Raw genomic sequence first — 16,932 nt, forward strand, 5'->3', positions numbered from 1 at the left:
TCCCTACTCCTAGGCCCTCGTGTCGTCCTTTGGCGGTGGCTTGGGTGGCAAATCACCATGTTGGCACTCTTCCACCCCCATCCTCTCCCTCTCCTCTTTGATATTTAAGTCACCAGCCAGTAAAACCATCAATTTGAGAGTGATAATAAAGATGACACAATATGGTGTTTTCTTCTCTAGTTGGCATGGTAAAGGCCAGTTATTAGCTGGAGTTAGTTAGATGGGGTCCCCCTTTATTGATTCGAACTACCCTCATTGGATCTAATCTCTACACCAACAAATCTTGCCTCTTTCACATTGGGGTTGGCTTGGCTTTGGAGGTGTTTTGGGCTTCCTATTGGTAGCAGCAATTGCATGTGGGCTTCTCCGGCTTCATCAACTCATTTCGGCTCGCGAATAGCTCAAGAACTGGCTCAAATAAACAAGCTCTACATGAGGCGTGAGTCAACTTTTAGACTTCGATATTTTAAAAAAATAATTTTCCCACCAATTTCTAGTTATTGCCTAAGTCAAATTATATTGAGTTTGACCAAGTTTATAAGAATATTGTGTTTATATTATATCAAATAAGTATTGTTAGATTTACTATGGAAAATCTTCATATTATATACCTATTTGGTGTCATAAATGTTCACAATCATCTCTCAAAATTTGAAACGTAATAGGAACTCCAAGAGACTCTAAATCCTCGCTAAATATGACGAATAGAAATTTTGGAAAAAAAGTATTCTCTAACAACTTGTCTAAATGGTTATCCAAATATAATAATCTTCTATTCTGGATTTTTCGCTAGTCAAAAATAGAAGACGAGAATGGCTCTCTAGAGTGTGCACGAGATGTAGAAAAACTGTTGGAGAGTGAAAAGATATAAAAAAACAAATTCTATACAAATAACTCTCCAAACGATGATTTAGAGAGAAATTTAGAAACAAGATGCTCTCTAAGAGCATCTCCAAGAGATTAGCTAAATCATTTTCTAAAGGTAAATTTAGCTATTGTTGAAGGAAAAACGTTTCCAACAGACTCTGTAAACGACTCTTCAAATTTAGTAGCTCTCTATCCCACCTTATTCGCTCTCTACTTTTGGATAGCCTATCTCACTAGCCATCGTTTACAGAGTCTATTGGACTACTGTAATATTTTTTATCGAATCTATTTTAGAGAGTAGCTAAATCATTAAATTTGGCTAGTGTTTTTAGCTAATCTCTTGGAGATGCTCTAAGATTAGTTTGATTTAGAGTAAAACTAGAATATCAAGTTTATTGGAATCGTTTCTTAATCCACAAGAAATTCGTGTGGAATTCTCCTCTCGTCTCCTTTAAAATCTATTGTTTGGGTCCTTTTGTATTTTTTTCATTACTTTTTTATGGTGTTTTTTTGGAGCTGTGTTTGATCTGATTTCCTCAGTGTTTTTGAGTAATACTTTGAACCTTAGAACTTGCATTGGTCACATCATGGCTTGAAAGCCCAGCTCTCATCTCAATAACCTTCCTTTCTGCTAGTTTCCCTAGGTGAATTTAGAGCTTGTTCGTTAGTCCGAAAAGTCATCACTACTGGAAACTCGTTCTTTGCCGAGGGCTTGAGGCTTTGTCGAGGGCCAAATCTCGGGCACTCGGCAAAGACCTTCTTTACCGAGGGCCGCCAACTGAGGCCCTCGGCAAAGAAAAGCCCTCGGCAAAGACGCCTTTGCCGAGGGCCAGACCCTCGGCAAAGAAAGGCCCTCGGCAAAGACGTCCTCGGCAATTTTAGTGTGCTGAGTAACGGCAGCCGAGCCCCGTCAGCCTTTGCCGAGGGCCACCCGTCATACCCTCGGCAAAGGTTTAAAAATTTTTTTTTACAAAATTCTTTGCCGAGGGCCATGCTTAGCCCTCGGCAAAGATTTTTTTTTTAGATTTTTGAGTCAATTTTTTTTGGGGGCACAAATCACATTTTTTTAAACACAATTTTAAAAATTGGCACAAATTTCACTTTTTTATATATATTTCTTGAATTTATTTCAATTCGTCGTAATTTTCCCGTTGTTATAAATTTGAACGGTAGGTGCATGATATAATTAACTGTAGTCTTTCAAAAAATGTTATTCATGTTATTTGATGTGTGTGGAGTCCCTACGCATAAACTCGAATCAAATTCCGCGCATCTTTTACGCGTGACATGATTAGCCACTTCTCATAAAATTGATTTAAAATTATATTAAATCTATACGAGGTCTAAAAATCACGAAAATTGACGAGGCTTTATATTGACACATGTGTAGGCTATGGTAAAAAATTCAATCGTTTTCGAGTAAGTTGAGACATCAGATGTCCAAAACCTAGACATCTCCACATGTGATCCTAAGTGATCATATGCGGGGATGTGTGGGTTCTGGACATCTGACATCGCAACTTGCTCGAAAACGATTGAATTTTTTACCATAGCCTACACATGTGTTAATATAAAGCCTCGTCAAGTTTCGTGATTTTCAGACTTTGTATAGATTTAATATAATTTTAAATCAATTTTCCAATAAGTGGCTCATCATGTTACGCGTAAAAGATGCGCGGAGTTTGATCCGAGTTTGTGCATAGGGACTCCACACACATCAAATAACATGAATAACATTTTTCGAAAGACTATGGTGAATTATTTCATGCACCTGCAGTTCAAATTTATAACAGCGGGAAAATTACGACGAACTGAAATAAATTCAAGAAATATATAAAAAAAATAAAATTTGTACTAATTTTTAAAATTGTGTTTAAAACAATGTAATTTGTGCCAAAAAAATTTGACTCAAAAATCCAAAAAAAATTTTTCTTTGCCGAGGGCAAACATGACCCTCGGCAAAGGGGTCTTTGCCGAGGGCCACAGGCGGCAAAGAACTTTATAAAAAAAAAATTAAAAACCTTTGCTATCTCGGCGCTCGGCAAAGGCCGAAACCCTAACTTACCCGTGCGCTGCCTGGGCCTAAGGCCCATTTTTCCCTGCGCCACACCCCGCCTCCGCCCCCTGCCTGCCCGCACACGCCGCCGCCGCTGCGCCCCCACCGCGCGCGCCCGCCCGCCCACTGCCGCTGCGCGCCCCACCGCGCGCGCCCGGCGCCGCCAGCCGCCCTCCCCGCGCACGCCGCCGCGCGCCACCCTCCCCACCCGTGCCGCCGCACTGCTAACCATCCACCCCACGCGACTCCGGCGGCCGCCCCATCCCACCCATGCGACTATGGTGGACCTCTGTTCTTCCTGGAGCTCGCTGGATCCGGTCCTCGGAGCTACGGATTCGGTCCTGGGAGCTACGGATCCGGTCATGGAGAGCACCTAGCCCCGGCCTCGATCCACCTCAATGCAGCCAAGGGCGCCCGACGGCGGCGCTCCAATCCAAGGCGTCGCAGCTGCACTCCAACGACTCTCCTCCGCCGACATCGTCTTGCGCCAGGCCACGGTACCAGGGAGCACGGGCTGCTCCCCCATCAACGCCGCCGAGGACCATCTGAAAGCACAGGGGTAACCTTTTTTGTTATCTGTAGCTTCCTGTGTTTAGAAAGAGATTTCTGATTATATGTAATTAAGTTGTTTAGATTTCTTATTTGTTTCTAAATAACAAGCATGAACAGATCAAATCCATTCTTCAAATCCTATATCGTCATTGGTTGTCAAAATTAACCTGCGATCAATTACAAAAGTGGTAGCTGATTGTAGAAAGCTAAATAATATCCACCAGGACTGAATTGCCATTGGAAGTTTTGCATATTTTATTTTCGGAAAACTGAATACTATTATTTGAAAATATTATCCACGATAGCACCTACAAACCTTCACAAAGAATAAAGGGTGGATACTTGCAGTCACTTATTCTTTCATGTAACTGTAGAAATATTGCCCTCAGAACATGACTGCCTAGTATAAGCACGTGACAATCTTAGCATGCTTAATGCTTTATACGAGATACCCAGCTTTATATCTGTAAACTTGTGTTCATGATGTTGTTTTATTGTGTTTAGGAGCTGCAGCCTTTAGTCTCTGTCTCCACCATCTGAATTTCTTGAACAGAAAATGAGCCAATATACTCATGATAAATATCAATTGTATCAGTGCAAAAGTGCCCATCCAGAAGCAAGGTGAGTATAGCTCTTGCCATTCTTGCATATGGTGCAATATAGTAGAATTTGTAATAATGGGTGGCAAATTTCATGTCAAAAGCCAATGGAGGAATACATTCTTGAGGAATCAATTTTCTCTTGTGAAAATATAGGAGCTAGTAGCTACAATTATGTCACTGGTACTGAGAAAAGTAGAAACAAACATGTTCTTGTGAGGACTGAATTTTAACTATTTCTTTCAAGCATTATCTAAAACTATAGATAAGCTGCTAACCGTAACCATGGTGAAGTTGACCTAGCATGTTAATTGTCAGGAAAAAGAACAATTAACACCAATTATTGTGCCTTTTAAAGTAGTGACATGGACCACAAGTGCTCAAATCTTTCACATTGGCGTTCTCTCTTACCTGATGGTTTGCTGCCACATGAACCAAAACTGGCTAACTAATATTCATATGCTGACAGAAACATATTCTGTGGAGCTCGGAGCTGTTGCTGCTTCTCCTATGTGCATATTGCACAACTCTTCTGAACCCCTCTACTGGCTCTCTCAGAAATACAACCTTGATCTGACAGAACTGAACCATAGATGTTTCATTTGGTTTTTGGAATGTGCACGCATTTAGAAGAATCTCACATGCACGGTTGCAAACCATCTAAAGTTCAACCAACAAGCTCAATATAGTACTGTTAGATCCATTCAAATTACTCTAGCACCCAACTTAGCAACCTGATAATAACAGCACGCTAGCTGATGCCTAACTCTGCAGGGACCATACAGTTGGAGAAAAACAGGTAATCTGAAAATGAATGTCTACATTTGGCTGGCTACAAACTCATACTCCACAGCAGCTTCTCATATTTTTCTCCACTTGCCTAATACATGGTTGTTATATTTTTTAGAAAGTGTTGGGCAGTCTTTGACTTCAGTCTCTAGAAAGAGGTTGTCCACATAACATGGTGGGTGTGCTCTAATGTTGGCAAGCCATTTCTTTTGGTTTCTTAGTTCCTAGAAATGGTTGTGTGCACAAACCTTAGTATGTTTAACACAAAATACTAGTATTGCTTGCTAGGAGTGCATTTATGTAATCTTTTGCACTTGTGCTTGGATTTGATAAACTTGTTGTAATAAACATGTGAATGATGATGAACATGTGACTTGTCGTTGTAATATATTGTCATTTGTGGTTCACCATTATGGTTGTGATATATTGTGAGGCTTGATATATGAATGTGTATATAAATGCAAAAAAAAAAAGAAAAAAATTGCCTTTTTGCCGAGGGCAATGACCAAGGCCTTCAGCAAAGATTTTTTTTTAAAAAAAATTAAAAATTCCTTTCCCGAGGGCTTAGCTATAGCCCTCGGCAAAGAATTTTTTTAAAAATCATGAAATTTCTTTTGCCGAGGGCTGACTCTCAGCAAAGGTTTTTTAAAAAAAAATAAAAAATTTCTTTGCCGAGGGCTATGGATGAAGCCCTCGGCAAAGGTTTTTAAAAAAATCAATTTTTTCTTAAAAAAACTAATTAAAAAAATCATTTCTTTGCCGAGGGCCGTGGGTGGAGGCCCTCGGCAAAGACTATTTCTTTGCCGAGGGCCTGGAGACAGCCCTCGGCAAAGACACCGTCCAAGGGCACGGCACCGTCGCGGTTACTTTTTCTTTGCCGAGGGCCATCTTGGCCCTCGGCAAATGCTTTGCCGAGTGCCCGATAAAGGGCCCTCGGCAAAGACCTTCTTTGCCGACTCAAAATTTTCCGAGAGCTCTTTGCCGAGGGCCGCCCTCGGCAAAGCCTTTGCCGAGGGCTTTTGGGCCTTTGCCGAGGGCTTGAGGCCCTCGGCAAAGAAGCCGCGTCCAGTAGTGCATGACTGAAAGTACTGTTTGCTGATTTATTGTGAAAGAAAATATGATTCATAACACAAGCAACTCTGTAGAACACATATAAACAAAATACAAATGAAAACGTCAAACATTTCTCATTAAAATGTGAATTAGTGTTCTACTTCACACCACAATTTTAAGTAAATTCAACTTCCGCTTTTTTTGGATGACAGCCTTCTTTTTTTTTTTGAACCAAGTCCTTATTTCTATACTTAAACGGAAAGCAGCCCTTGTCCAACTGGGGAAACCAAGAATTCAATATGAGGTCCTTGTCCGTATTTCTTTAGATACGGTAGAAGGGCAACACACGTTCTCCAAAAAATGGGGAAAAAATATTATTGTGTCAAGATCAAAGTCTGTGGACTGCTGTGAAACAAGTGATGCTCACATTTCCTGGCCATATCCCATATGCGAAGAACTTGCCGTTGTCGCTTCTTGGTGCACCCAGTCTCAGCAGAGTGACCTCCAATCTTTAGTAATGGCCACATGTGCTGACCAAAAAAGGATCGATTCACTCTCCAGCTTTAGCAAGCAGAGTGTGGATACCATACCACCAGAACAAGAAACAGAAATTGAAGTGACGCAGTGAGTTTCACCTTTATCACTAAGATAAGCTCAAGCGAACAAGGCGAGGCCAGCGTCAGGGATGACTTCTGAACCTTGCTTTGTGTAGTCTCTGTGGCAGCGGCAGGGGGCAGCAGGAAGAACTTGGTTTCAGATAAGTTACTGCTAGGGAATTTATGCTTGCAGAATTGTGGCTGTCATTGTGCTAAAATGTGATTGGAGACAGATATGTAATCGTCCACCTGGTTGTATCACATTCGGGATCGATAGGATGCCTGCGGAGTTGATCAGAAGGTCAAGAGAACCGTGGGTCTCCGTGATTGAGGCCGCAGCTGCCTGCAATCGAAGAATCGAATTTGCATCTTAATTAGACTGTCATCTACTAGCAGTACGCACACACAATAATGTGGGCAAATAGAAGAGTTCATTCTGGAGAGCAATTTCTCTGACCACTCTCTCTCTCTCTCTCTGAATCAAATTAATTTCCCTGACTGCAGCATTTCTTCCCAATTGCTGTTCGGAATCAAATGAAGTCAATCCATGAGAGCACAACTTCTTCCGATTGTTGTTGTATGAATCAAACAGTTTCCCTGTTTATCAATATTTCAGCTAGCAGGTGGAGGATATGCTGCCTGTGTCTGTGTGCGGTTAGTAGCTCTCGTCGGTGACGTCGAGCGGCAGCTAGCCGTCGACTTCGCCGGAGAACACAGGTGGGCGTTCGATCATTCGGTGCGTGTGTGTGCCCGGCTGCCCGCCCATCACGGGCGGCGTTCGCAACGATCCCATCCAACCACACCGAAGGTACGCTAGCTCTACCGCAGTTGACAATGGCAGATCGCGTCTGCCATAAGGGAGAATCAAAATCAAAATCAAATGTTCAATATTGTTCAAAAATCAAACAATAATATAGAACATCTATCTCGTTGCAGCGCCGAAATCAGGAATCTCACGTGGTAGGCGAAAGTGCTTTGTGAGATATGTTCAACGTGTACACTGTACAGTACATGATTTGTTTGGAATATACAAAATCTGCCACCTTTCCTTGCGCCGATCACGTACATGATTTGTTTGGAATATAAAAAATCTGCCACCAGGATCTCATATCTCACCGAGAATAATTTTGGTCATCAATCTTGATCTCATTTATTTAAGGATCTCATCAAGAATAATTATTCTTTTCATTCATAAAAAAAAAGAATAATTCTTCTTTGCAATTATTTTAGTCATCTCGACCTTATTTATTTAGGGATCTCATCTAGAATAATTTTGGTACAGCCATACCAGATGGTGCATAAATTGTGTATGTCTGCTTGAGCATCCTGCATCCCATTGCTCTTTCTACGCACCTTCATCATGGCTATTTTCAAAATAAACCCTTTCTCTACGAATCAAAGTTTCCTTTCAGCTAACAGCTAAGTGGTAGCCTCCCATGTACATTTTCATCACTCATAGTTTTGACAAGCATGAAAGTATATATATTACTACTATACCATCACAAATTCAAAGGCATTTAGAATTTATTTTTCAAAAAAAATGCTATGATGGTTTTTGAAACGATCCCTCCTATGTTCTTTCATTTGTTTGTAGGTCACTCAATATTCAATAACAATAATTTGGTTGGACAGATGGCCACTTATTTTCCAGCACTCACTTGGGCTTGCTAAATTATAAGAGCAGCTGATTTGGGAAGGACGGTGAAATTATCAAATAGATCAGGCAGAAATCTGAGGCTTTTTATCGAAGTGGATATCTCCAATTTTGACACTTTGAGATGACTGAATAATTACAGTTTCTGCAAAAAAAAAAGATGTGATTTTTCCTCTTTTTGACATGTTTTATTTTTTTTTATTAAGCCTCCTTGGTTAAGATTAGTTGTTTTTTCCTTACCAACCACTTTTGTTCCATGCAGTTTTTGAAGACCCCCTCTCCACTTCAATTGCAACATGCATGGATGAGAAAAGCGATTCAGAATTAGCAGAGCAATCATACACACAACACGCTTGTTGGTGTCAACATCACATATTGTTAGATACCTAATTAGTAATGGTGGTTCGAGTCAACACGCTACATGGCTCAAGTCAACATCTTGTCTTCTCCGTCAATCATCTTTTCGACCTTCCCTCTCCTTCCGTGCTATAGCACCTGCACCTCTCGCACAAAGTTCCTGTTCTACGATCATCTCTAATCCATGGAGCCGCTAGACTTTCCTAACTGTTTAGATTAATTTCTTTCAAAGACTATCTAACTTATGGGCATTATTAGGGGATGTTTGGTTGAAGGTGCTAAATTTTTAATAGAAAATGTAGCATATTTGTAACTACTCGATAGCATTAAGAATGCTTCTTGCATGCAGTGAAGAGCCTCAAACTTGTGTGGCATACTCCAACCCTTTATCAAAGAATAAGCCCCCCTCATGAAGAACCTCCCGCATCAAGAACCTACGGACGCATATGCCAATACATTTTTAGTGATAAAGACTAAAATTTTACCATATGTGCGCCCTCTTTGGTCAAAGTCCATGCCGAGTTCGAGTTCCGTGTGTGCCTGCATGTTGTTAGCTAGAGCTTAGTGTCTTCGATGATTTTATTACTAACCCTTTTGTTGTAAATATAGTTATGACTTCCCTTTTAGCCTCGCAAGGTTCATCCTGTTTTTTAAGAAACCCCCTCATCTGTCCCACAACCAAAGCATAGGTCAAAAGGCCTGGCCCGGTTCTCACAGGGTAACGGTGCCTGTGTCAGGGTGGGGTAGGTGTTTAGAAGTTTTCTCAGTCTATATAAGAAGGTCTTCTCTATTACAGCAACGCTCGGGGTGGCTTATACCCCTATAGATCGAGCTATTTTTAGAAATCCCACTAAGCTGGTAAAAGCGAGGTTCATTCAACTTTTGAGACCGTGGAAGTTGGGCCTTGTTTAGTTTCCACCAAAATCTAAAAAGTTTTCAAGATTCCCCATCACATCGAATCTTGTGGCACATGCATGAAACACTAAATATAGACGAAAACAAAAACTAATTATATAGTTTGTCTGTAAATCGCGAAGTTGGGCCTTGTTTAGTTCCCACCAAAATCCAAAAAGTTTTCAAGATTCCCCATCACATCGAATCTTGTGGCACATGCATGAAACACTAAATATAGACGAAAACAAAAACTAATTATATAGTTTGTCTGTAAATCGCGAGACGAATCTTTTGACCTTAGTTATTAGTCTATGATTAGACAATATTTGCCACAAACAAACGAAAGTGCTACAGTAGCGAAATCCAAAAAATTTTCACATCTAAACAAGGCCTTGGTTTCGTGGAGTCGGTGAATAGATTTAGGGTTGGGAGCCATCCCGCTTTAATTTGACAAGCTCTTTTTTAAGGGCTTTGCTATGGTACGCCCAAGTAAGTATGAGCCCTTCCTTTAATTAGATCGAATGATTAGAATCGTCTATTACTTCCCAGGAGGTAATGTGTGAAATTATATTTATTTAATTTTTAATTTTGGAAAAAATACAATAAATAAGGAAGGTTTTAGATATAAATATCTTTTTTTAATCTAGTACATGCATATGAGATCCGCAAATCTTTTTATTGTTGTAATTTTAGATATGACATAATTTAATTAGCATACACTATATAATAGTTTTATACAAGTAACACAATGTTGTATGTAGGTTCCAAACATACTGGAAACGCATATGTGTTCAAACATATATAAAACCCTATGTTCCTACAAGAAATTTCATATAGCCACTTTACATGCTCAATAATATATGTGATAACTGCATATTTTATTACAAAAGCCTCTAAATTATGTAACACAATTTTAATCAAGTTAGCATAATATACACACTAGATTATGTAGCATGTTAACGTGCAATGTATTTTAACATGATTTAGAATCATAAAAAAATAGCCATCTTTTAGGGTATTTAGTGGAATACTCATTGCTTTTGCTAAAAAATTTTGTACATAGAACATATATGTACATATATACATTAGAAAAAAAATGAAACAAAAATAGTAGGGAATTCACGTTAAGCCCAAAAGAGGCCATGCACAAGGGAAGGAAAGGGCATGCTCCAGATTCTCTCCCTTGATTTGAGGATTTGGCAACATTTTTTTCTTTTCTAAGTTGATTAATTCATTAACTAATTAAAAAAGAAATTAAAGAATCAATGACTCACATTTATTTCAGGTATTACCTAAGACTATCTCCAACAATGGTCACCCAAATTACAAGACCTATTTGTTCTTTGGGTAGCGCTACAGGTAAAAGGTTCCATACCTATTTTTAGTCTTCTCCAACAACAAGACCTAAAAGACAACACTCTCTGCAAATGGGTCTCGAGGAGAGAGGATACCTAAATTTAGGTTATGCCTCTCCTGATACCCAAAATAGATCTTCTGTATGGGTACTCTGTTAGAGACTATAGGTATTGTGTTGGAAACCTATTTTTAGTTTGGGTTCCCAAATAGGTCTCCTATTGGAAGCATAAACCGTATCATTGCCCCTTTTTAAATGTTCATGCTCTCGCAATTGGCGTACCAACCAATACATATCGTGGATTGGCACAGGAGAATACTTTTTTTTAGTACAGCAGAGAGGTATCCATTAATGATTGCGCACTGTTTGCGGCACATGTTGTGACGTGAGGGAGCAACTCCCTGAAAATTTTGCAAAATTTTTCAGATTTCCCGTCACATCAAATCTTTAGACACATACATGGAGTATTAAATATAGACGAAAATAAAAACTAATTGCACAGTTTGGTCGAAATTGATGAGATGAATCTTTTGAGCCTAGTTAGTTTATGATTGGACAATATTTGTCAAATACAAACGAAAGTGCTACTATTCCTATTTTGCAAATTTTTTTGAAACTAAACAAGGCCTATGGCCTATTTAGTTCTAAAAAATTTAACAAAATGAATATTGTAGTAATTTTGTTTATATTTGATAAATATTATTTAATTATAGATTAACTAGGTCCAAAAGATTCGTCTCGCAAATTATAGTTAAACTGTATAATTAGTTATTTGTTATATATATATATATAATACTCGATACATGTGCCGCAAGATTCGATGTAACGGAAAATCTGAAAAAGTTTATAAAATTTTTTAGAACTAAAATAGGTCTTGTTTAGATCCATTTTTTTTAGATTTTAACATTGTGGCATTTTCGTTTTTATTTGACAATAATCATGGAGTAACTAGACTTAAAAGATTTATCTCACGATTTACAGACAAACTGTGCAATTAGTTTTTATTTATATTTATATTTAATGCTCCATGTGTCGCAATATTCGATATGACGGAAAATCTTAAAAAAAATTTGGTTTTTTGATGAACTAAACAAGGCCTGTGTAGCTAGAAAAAAAAAAATGCTCCCAAAACAACCGACAGTTGTTTAGCAATTCTCATTATAAATACACACGCAACAGATCCACACCGTGCATTCAGCTGAACACACACAAGTACTCCACTACAACAAGTCTACAACCCCCACTCTCTCTCTCAGCTAGCTAGCTAGCTAGAGAGTATCTGTACTGTACGTACCGCGTACCAGTCGACGATGATGCCCTATGGCACGGCGGCGGGGGCGGAGGCGGCGCTGGGGCGTTCCATGAGCTGGGCGGAGGCCCTGTGGTTCCGGTACTCGGCGGCGATGCCGGAGCTGTGGCTCACGTCGCACATCGCTCTCGTCTACCTTGTCATGTACGCGGTGGCGCCGCTGCCCGTCATGGTTCTCCAGCAGCTCGCGCCGGCCTACGCACTGCGGCACAAGCTGCAGCCCGGGGTGCCGCAGCCCTCGCCGGTTTCTGTCTACCTAAGCTACATAAGCGAAAGCAAGGGTCTCACCCTGTCCGTCTTGGGCCCTTTCCCACTTATCTACTCCGCTGCATTCAAGGTCGGTCTGGTCTCTCTCCGCATCTGTCTATCCATGTTAAGTTGAGTGTTTGGACCAATGTTCTCTGATCATTTGATTAATTGCAGTTAATTGCGATTAATCATCCTTATCGGTATTTAGCATTTGATTAGGGTCTTCGACTCGATCCGAGTGATCAGAAACCTGATCGTCTGCTTAATCGTCGATTAATTATGCATGATTAATCGTCCGATCAAGTCACTTGACCGATCAGAGCTAATTAGCAGATTGACTGCTTTTGGTCTGTGCTACATTTATTTGGGCCAAGCTCGTTAGGGTTTCTCTTATATACCTCACCCCCACTCTCTCTCCTTAGTCCTCGCTCCCAACTCCAACCTTCATCTGCTGAGCTTGTTGCTCGTACATCTGCTGAGTTGTTGAGCCTCTTCTCTCCCTTCCAGTTCCAATCCAAGCAGTCCCCTACTGCCTACTGCTTCCTCCTCCCTCTTTCCTACTGCAACTGCAAGTCTACAACTACATACATATATGATATATAGTGTTACTATATGCTGGACGATTATATAGACGATTAGTTCGATCAGAGGTCGATTAATCGTCCTAATCGTCGATTGATCGTCCTGATCGATACCAGACCGGTTAGAAACGATAAGTCAATCAGAAAACACTGGTTTGGACACATGCATAAAGTACTAAATATAGACTATTTATATGAAACTAAAAACACACCCTGTTAACATGTTGATCATCCGTGACAGAGTAGAGAAACATAGCTTATGTGCTAACTTGGACTTCAAAATTACTCCCTCCATCCCCCCCCCCCCCCAAAAAAAACTTGATTTTTTAGTTTTGTCATGAGTCACCAAATTTATACATAAATTTGTTAACATTTATGACACCAAATAGGTATGTCATAATATGTTGCATGGCAAATCTAACAATACTTATTTGGTAGTAATAAGAATATTAGTATTCTAGTGTACACATTTGTTCAAAATTGCTGTTAGTGGTGAATAAAGTGAAGACACCGTGCTTGCCACTGTCGTTAATTCTGAGACAAATTATAAGGTTTGAATTGATATCCTCAAGAATAAATTAAACCATGATAAAAGTTATACTGAAATTAAACCAAAAGCTTAGTAACTAACTAACTACTAGCTAGCATGTGACTGAATTAGTTGATGCAATTATTTCCAGAAAAGAGGTGACCTCTACTTAATTAGCTTGATCTTTCTTACGATCGTAATGTATACATTGTTGTATATATAGTTGTTTGGGGTCCGGACGGGGCTCCCTTTGCCGTCCGTATGGGAGACAGCGATGCACCTGGTGGTGTACTCGTTGGTGGAGGACTACCTGTCCTACTGGCTCCACCGCTTCCTGCACACCAAGTGGGGCTACGAGAAGATCCACTCGGCCCACCACGAGAAGACGGCGCCGTCCGGGTTCGCCGGGTCCTATGCCACCGGCACCGACCTCACCTTGTACACCATCACGCTCTTCTTTGGGCCAGCGATCGTGCCAAGCCACGTCACCACACACTGGCTCTGGTTCTCCATCCGCATAATGGAAGCCTTCGACGCACACTGCGGGTAAATAACTGATTATATATATCATCTATTTCTATTCTGTTTATTAGTTCGAAGAAGAGGCGAAGAAGCTCCGTCAAAATATATATATAGTTTTAGTTCGAAAAGTCTAAAAATTTTAGACTATATGCACCCTTTTTGCTCGAAGTCCCATGCACTCACAAGAAAGATGCACCCCCCTTTAATTTAGATAGCTTCACCACTGGTTCGAAGTCCGTGTGTGTGCGTGCGTGTGTTCAGAGTTTAGTGTCTCCAATGAATTTATTACTGACTCTAAATGTAGTTACGACTTCCCATTTAGCCTCGCAAGGTTCATCCCATTTTTCGGTGGCGCAGAGTTCCATGACTATCATCACTATGCCGGAAAGAAAACCAAGAGCAATTTTAGTTCTGTGTTTAGATATTGTGATTATATATATGGGACAAACAAAGTAAGTTTGTTGTTTCTTGTGCAACATGTGTACGTGCATAATATGTGCCTCTCTCCCTCTTCTCCGACTAGCTAGCTTATTGGTCATTTCCTCTTCTTTCCTTTTCAGGGCTACATGTACCACAAGAGAAGCCTAGCCAAGGTAGCTTCAAACTTTAGCCACCTTCTTAGATTTCATCTAAAAATTAGTACAAATCTAACTCTGTTTGTTTCTTCGATAAATTTAACCCCTCCCATTTCCAATTAATTTGAATTTTTGCACAAAAAATTACTTATCAGTTACCACTTTATTAAAAATTGAAAAATGTTGCCATGCGGGTATACGTACGTTGTGCCTCACATGTGTCACCAGATACATGCCTCTTACTTTTGTACTTTGCACGCAGCTGAAGATGAAGGAGGTCAAACACAACATGAAGGGCAGCAGCGGGAAAGAGGATTGAGATTAATTAACATTTTATTCTTGAATAAGTTGAACGGTGAACATATACCCATCATATACAATTTGTTGGTTTCATTGCCTAGAGATCAGATATCCAACAAATAATCCATATTTATCACCACAAGGTTTCTCAATATATATATGTAGTCTTAGGGCTAGTTTGGTTGCACTCCAGTCCACCTCAATCCATATTGTTTGGTAGGGATTGTAGTGGATTTAAGTTCATCCGAACAAGTCCTTACATGAATGTACATGTGTAATCTGTATGTCCACTAGCTAAGAGAATATATCAAAGGTTTGCTAATAATTATAGATTTCTAGTGAAAATATTTTTTTGTTTGCTACTCATACTACACGAGGGATCATGCTTGGTGGCGGTTGTGGCGGTAAAACACCAGCGCCGCCACTCCTCCACATCCTTGTACGATCTCTCTTTCACCGACATCTGAGCCACTAACCACTAAGCCAATGTAACTATGTTAACGATGGCAATGATGATGGTAGCGGGGTGTTTTATTCTTCTCCAGTTGGCACGGAGGACACTGGTTGGCTCAAATTGGTTAGATATGGCATCTCTTTGCTCAAGCGAGCCTCCTACTCATCGGATCTAATCTCTATGCTCATGAATCTTGTCTTCTCCTCTTTGGTTTTGGTTGAGGAGACACAACAGGTGTAGGATGTATGAAGGTGATGTCCATGGGTAAGATGTGGTCTCCTTTCACACTCGACTCAATTTGGAATTTGGCTTGTGGTGGTCCATGTGCATGTTATGAGATAAATGTAGATGATTTAGTCTGACCTTGGGTTGTTAAGGGTGGGTTAGACCAACATATAAAGCTTCTAGAGTCCATCCCATAATTTCTGGGTTAATCCTTTTACATGAAGCGAGGACAAAAGCATAAATGAGATGGTGGTAGGTGTGGTTCGCTCAGCGTGCAGAGTAGATCTGAGTCGTTTGGACTCTGAGGCGTTACAAATGGTATCGGAGCCAACCTTTGTGGCCATGGGCGCGTGCGGTCAGGGGCGCAGACATAGGGTTCATTGTGCGTGTAGACTCTTGGGGTGCATGACATGGCACATGTGCCGGCCCTAGACGTACGGTCACGTGTGCTAAGAGGGAACGTTTCTGGTCATTGTTTGCCAGGTTGTGGGTGTGTTGGGCCTATGAAGACGTCGGGTCCTTTGAGAGGGGTGTATGTCACACCCGGCCTAATTTGGAATTTTGCCTGTGGTGGGCCATGTGCATGTTATAAGATAACTATAGATAATTTAGTCCCACCTTAGTTGTTAAGGGTGGGTTAGACCAACATATAAGGCTTCTAGAGTCAATCACATCATCCCCGGGTTAATCCTTTTATGCGAAGCAAGGACGAAAGAGTAAGTGGGATAGTGGTAGGTGTGGTTCGCTCAGCGTGCAGAGTGGATCTAAACTATTTGGACTCTGGGGCATTACACGCATATAGAAGTTTGTGGGACTGGGTATGTTAAGGCAGGGGCTTGGTCTCCCACTAGTAGAATGGGTGTCCTAGTCACACGCTGACGTTATACCTCCTTTTCTCGGACTGGATGGGTCTTCGCCACTGTCGACGAAAGCTGGTTGGCAGTCTACCTTGGGATATACCCACGGTAGTAGTTTATCGGCAGACAGGTGCGCAAGCTACGAACTCAATGGTGACACAAGACACAGACAAGGATTTTATCTAGGTTCGGCCGCCGTGTGGGCGTAATACCTACGTCATGTGTCTGATTGTATTGATCTGAGATGTGTTGAATTGTGTTGTCTTGTCCTCTAGGGGACCCCTGCCCCTCCTTATAAATCATGAAGGGACAGAGTTACAAGTAAAGTATACTATTTGGTACAATATCTTGTAGCCTTGCGGTGCACGCCGACCAACGTCGTGCGCCTCACGTATTCATCTTATGGGTCGGACCACCTCTGATGGTGCGACCCATGTCAACTCATGAGGGTATAGTGGTTTATACCCCCACAAGATGCGCCTAACATGTCTATCCAATGACCCTCATCATTAGGTGTGAGTTGATCCTTGAAGGTGATAAGTGCAAGTAGTGGCCAATGT

The 16,932-nt window shown here is 40.8% G+C and overlaps 1 protein-coding gene and 1 long non-coding RNA gene across 3 annotated transcripts; both read left to right on the plus strand.

Annotated features, from left to right (window-relative positions):
- Positions 3,081-5,304, plus strand: LOC110437684. Its single transcript, XR_002455601.1, has 2 exons — positions 3,081-3,482; positions 3,980-5,304. It is a non-coding gene; the product is annotated as an uncharacterized LOC110437684 (long non-coding RNA).
- LOC8070129 (methylsterol monooxygenase 1-2) lies at positions 11,940-15,181 on the plus strand. 2 transcript variants are annotated; one of them, XM_021445719.1, is made up of 5 exons: positions 11,940-12,417; positions 13,663-13,985; positions 14,266-14,413; positions 14,522-14,554; positions 14,799-15,181. In XM_021445719.1, the coding sequence occupies exons 1-5, from the start codon at positions 12,082-12,084 to the stop codon at positions 14,853-14,855; spliced, it is 897 nt and encodes a 298-aa protein (XP_021301394.1). In that variant the 5' UTR covers positions 11,940-12,081; the 3' UTR covers positions 14,856-15,181. The 2 variants fall into 2 exon arrangements, with proteins under 2 accessions (XP_021301394.1, XP_021301395.1); XM_021445720.1 differs by having other exon boundaries at positions 14,284-14,413.

Source organism: Sorghum bicolor, chromosome 8 (assembly GCF_000003195.3).
Source record: "Sorghum bicolor cultivar BTx623 chromosome 8, Sorghum_bicolor_NCBIv3, whole genome shotgun sequence".
Taxonomy (NCBI): Eukaryota; Viridiplantae; Streptophyta; class Magnoliopsida; order Poales; family Poaceae; genus Sorghum; species Sorghum bicolor.

Coding starts and splice junctions, on each gene's coding strand:
- LOC8070129 (XM_021445719.1), top strand. CDS start 12,082: ATGATGCCCTATGGCACGGCGGCGGGGGCGGAGGCGGCGCTGGGGCGT. Junction 14,414..14,521: donor ATATATATGGGACAAACAAA/GTAAGTTTGTTG, acceptor TTTCCTTTTCAG/GGCTACATGTACCACAAGAG. Junction 14,555..14,798: donor ACAAGAGAAGCCTAGCCAAG/GTAGCTTCAAAC, acceptor CTTTGCACGCAG/CTGAAGATGAAGGAGGTCAA.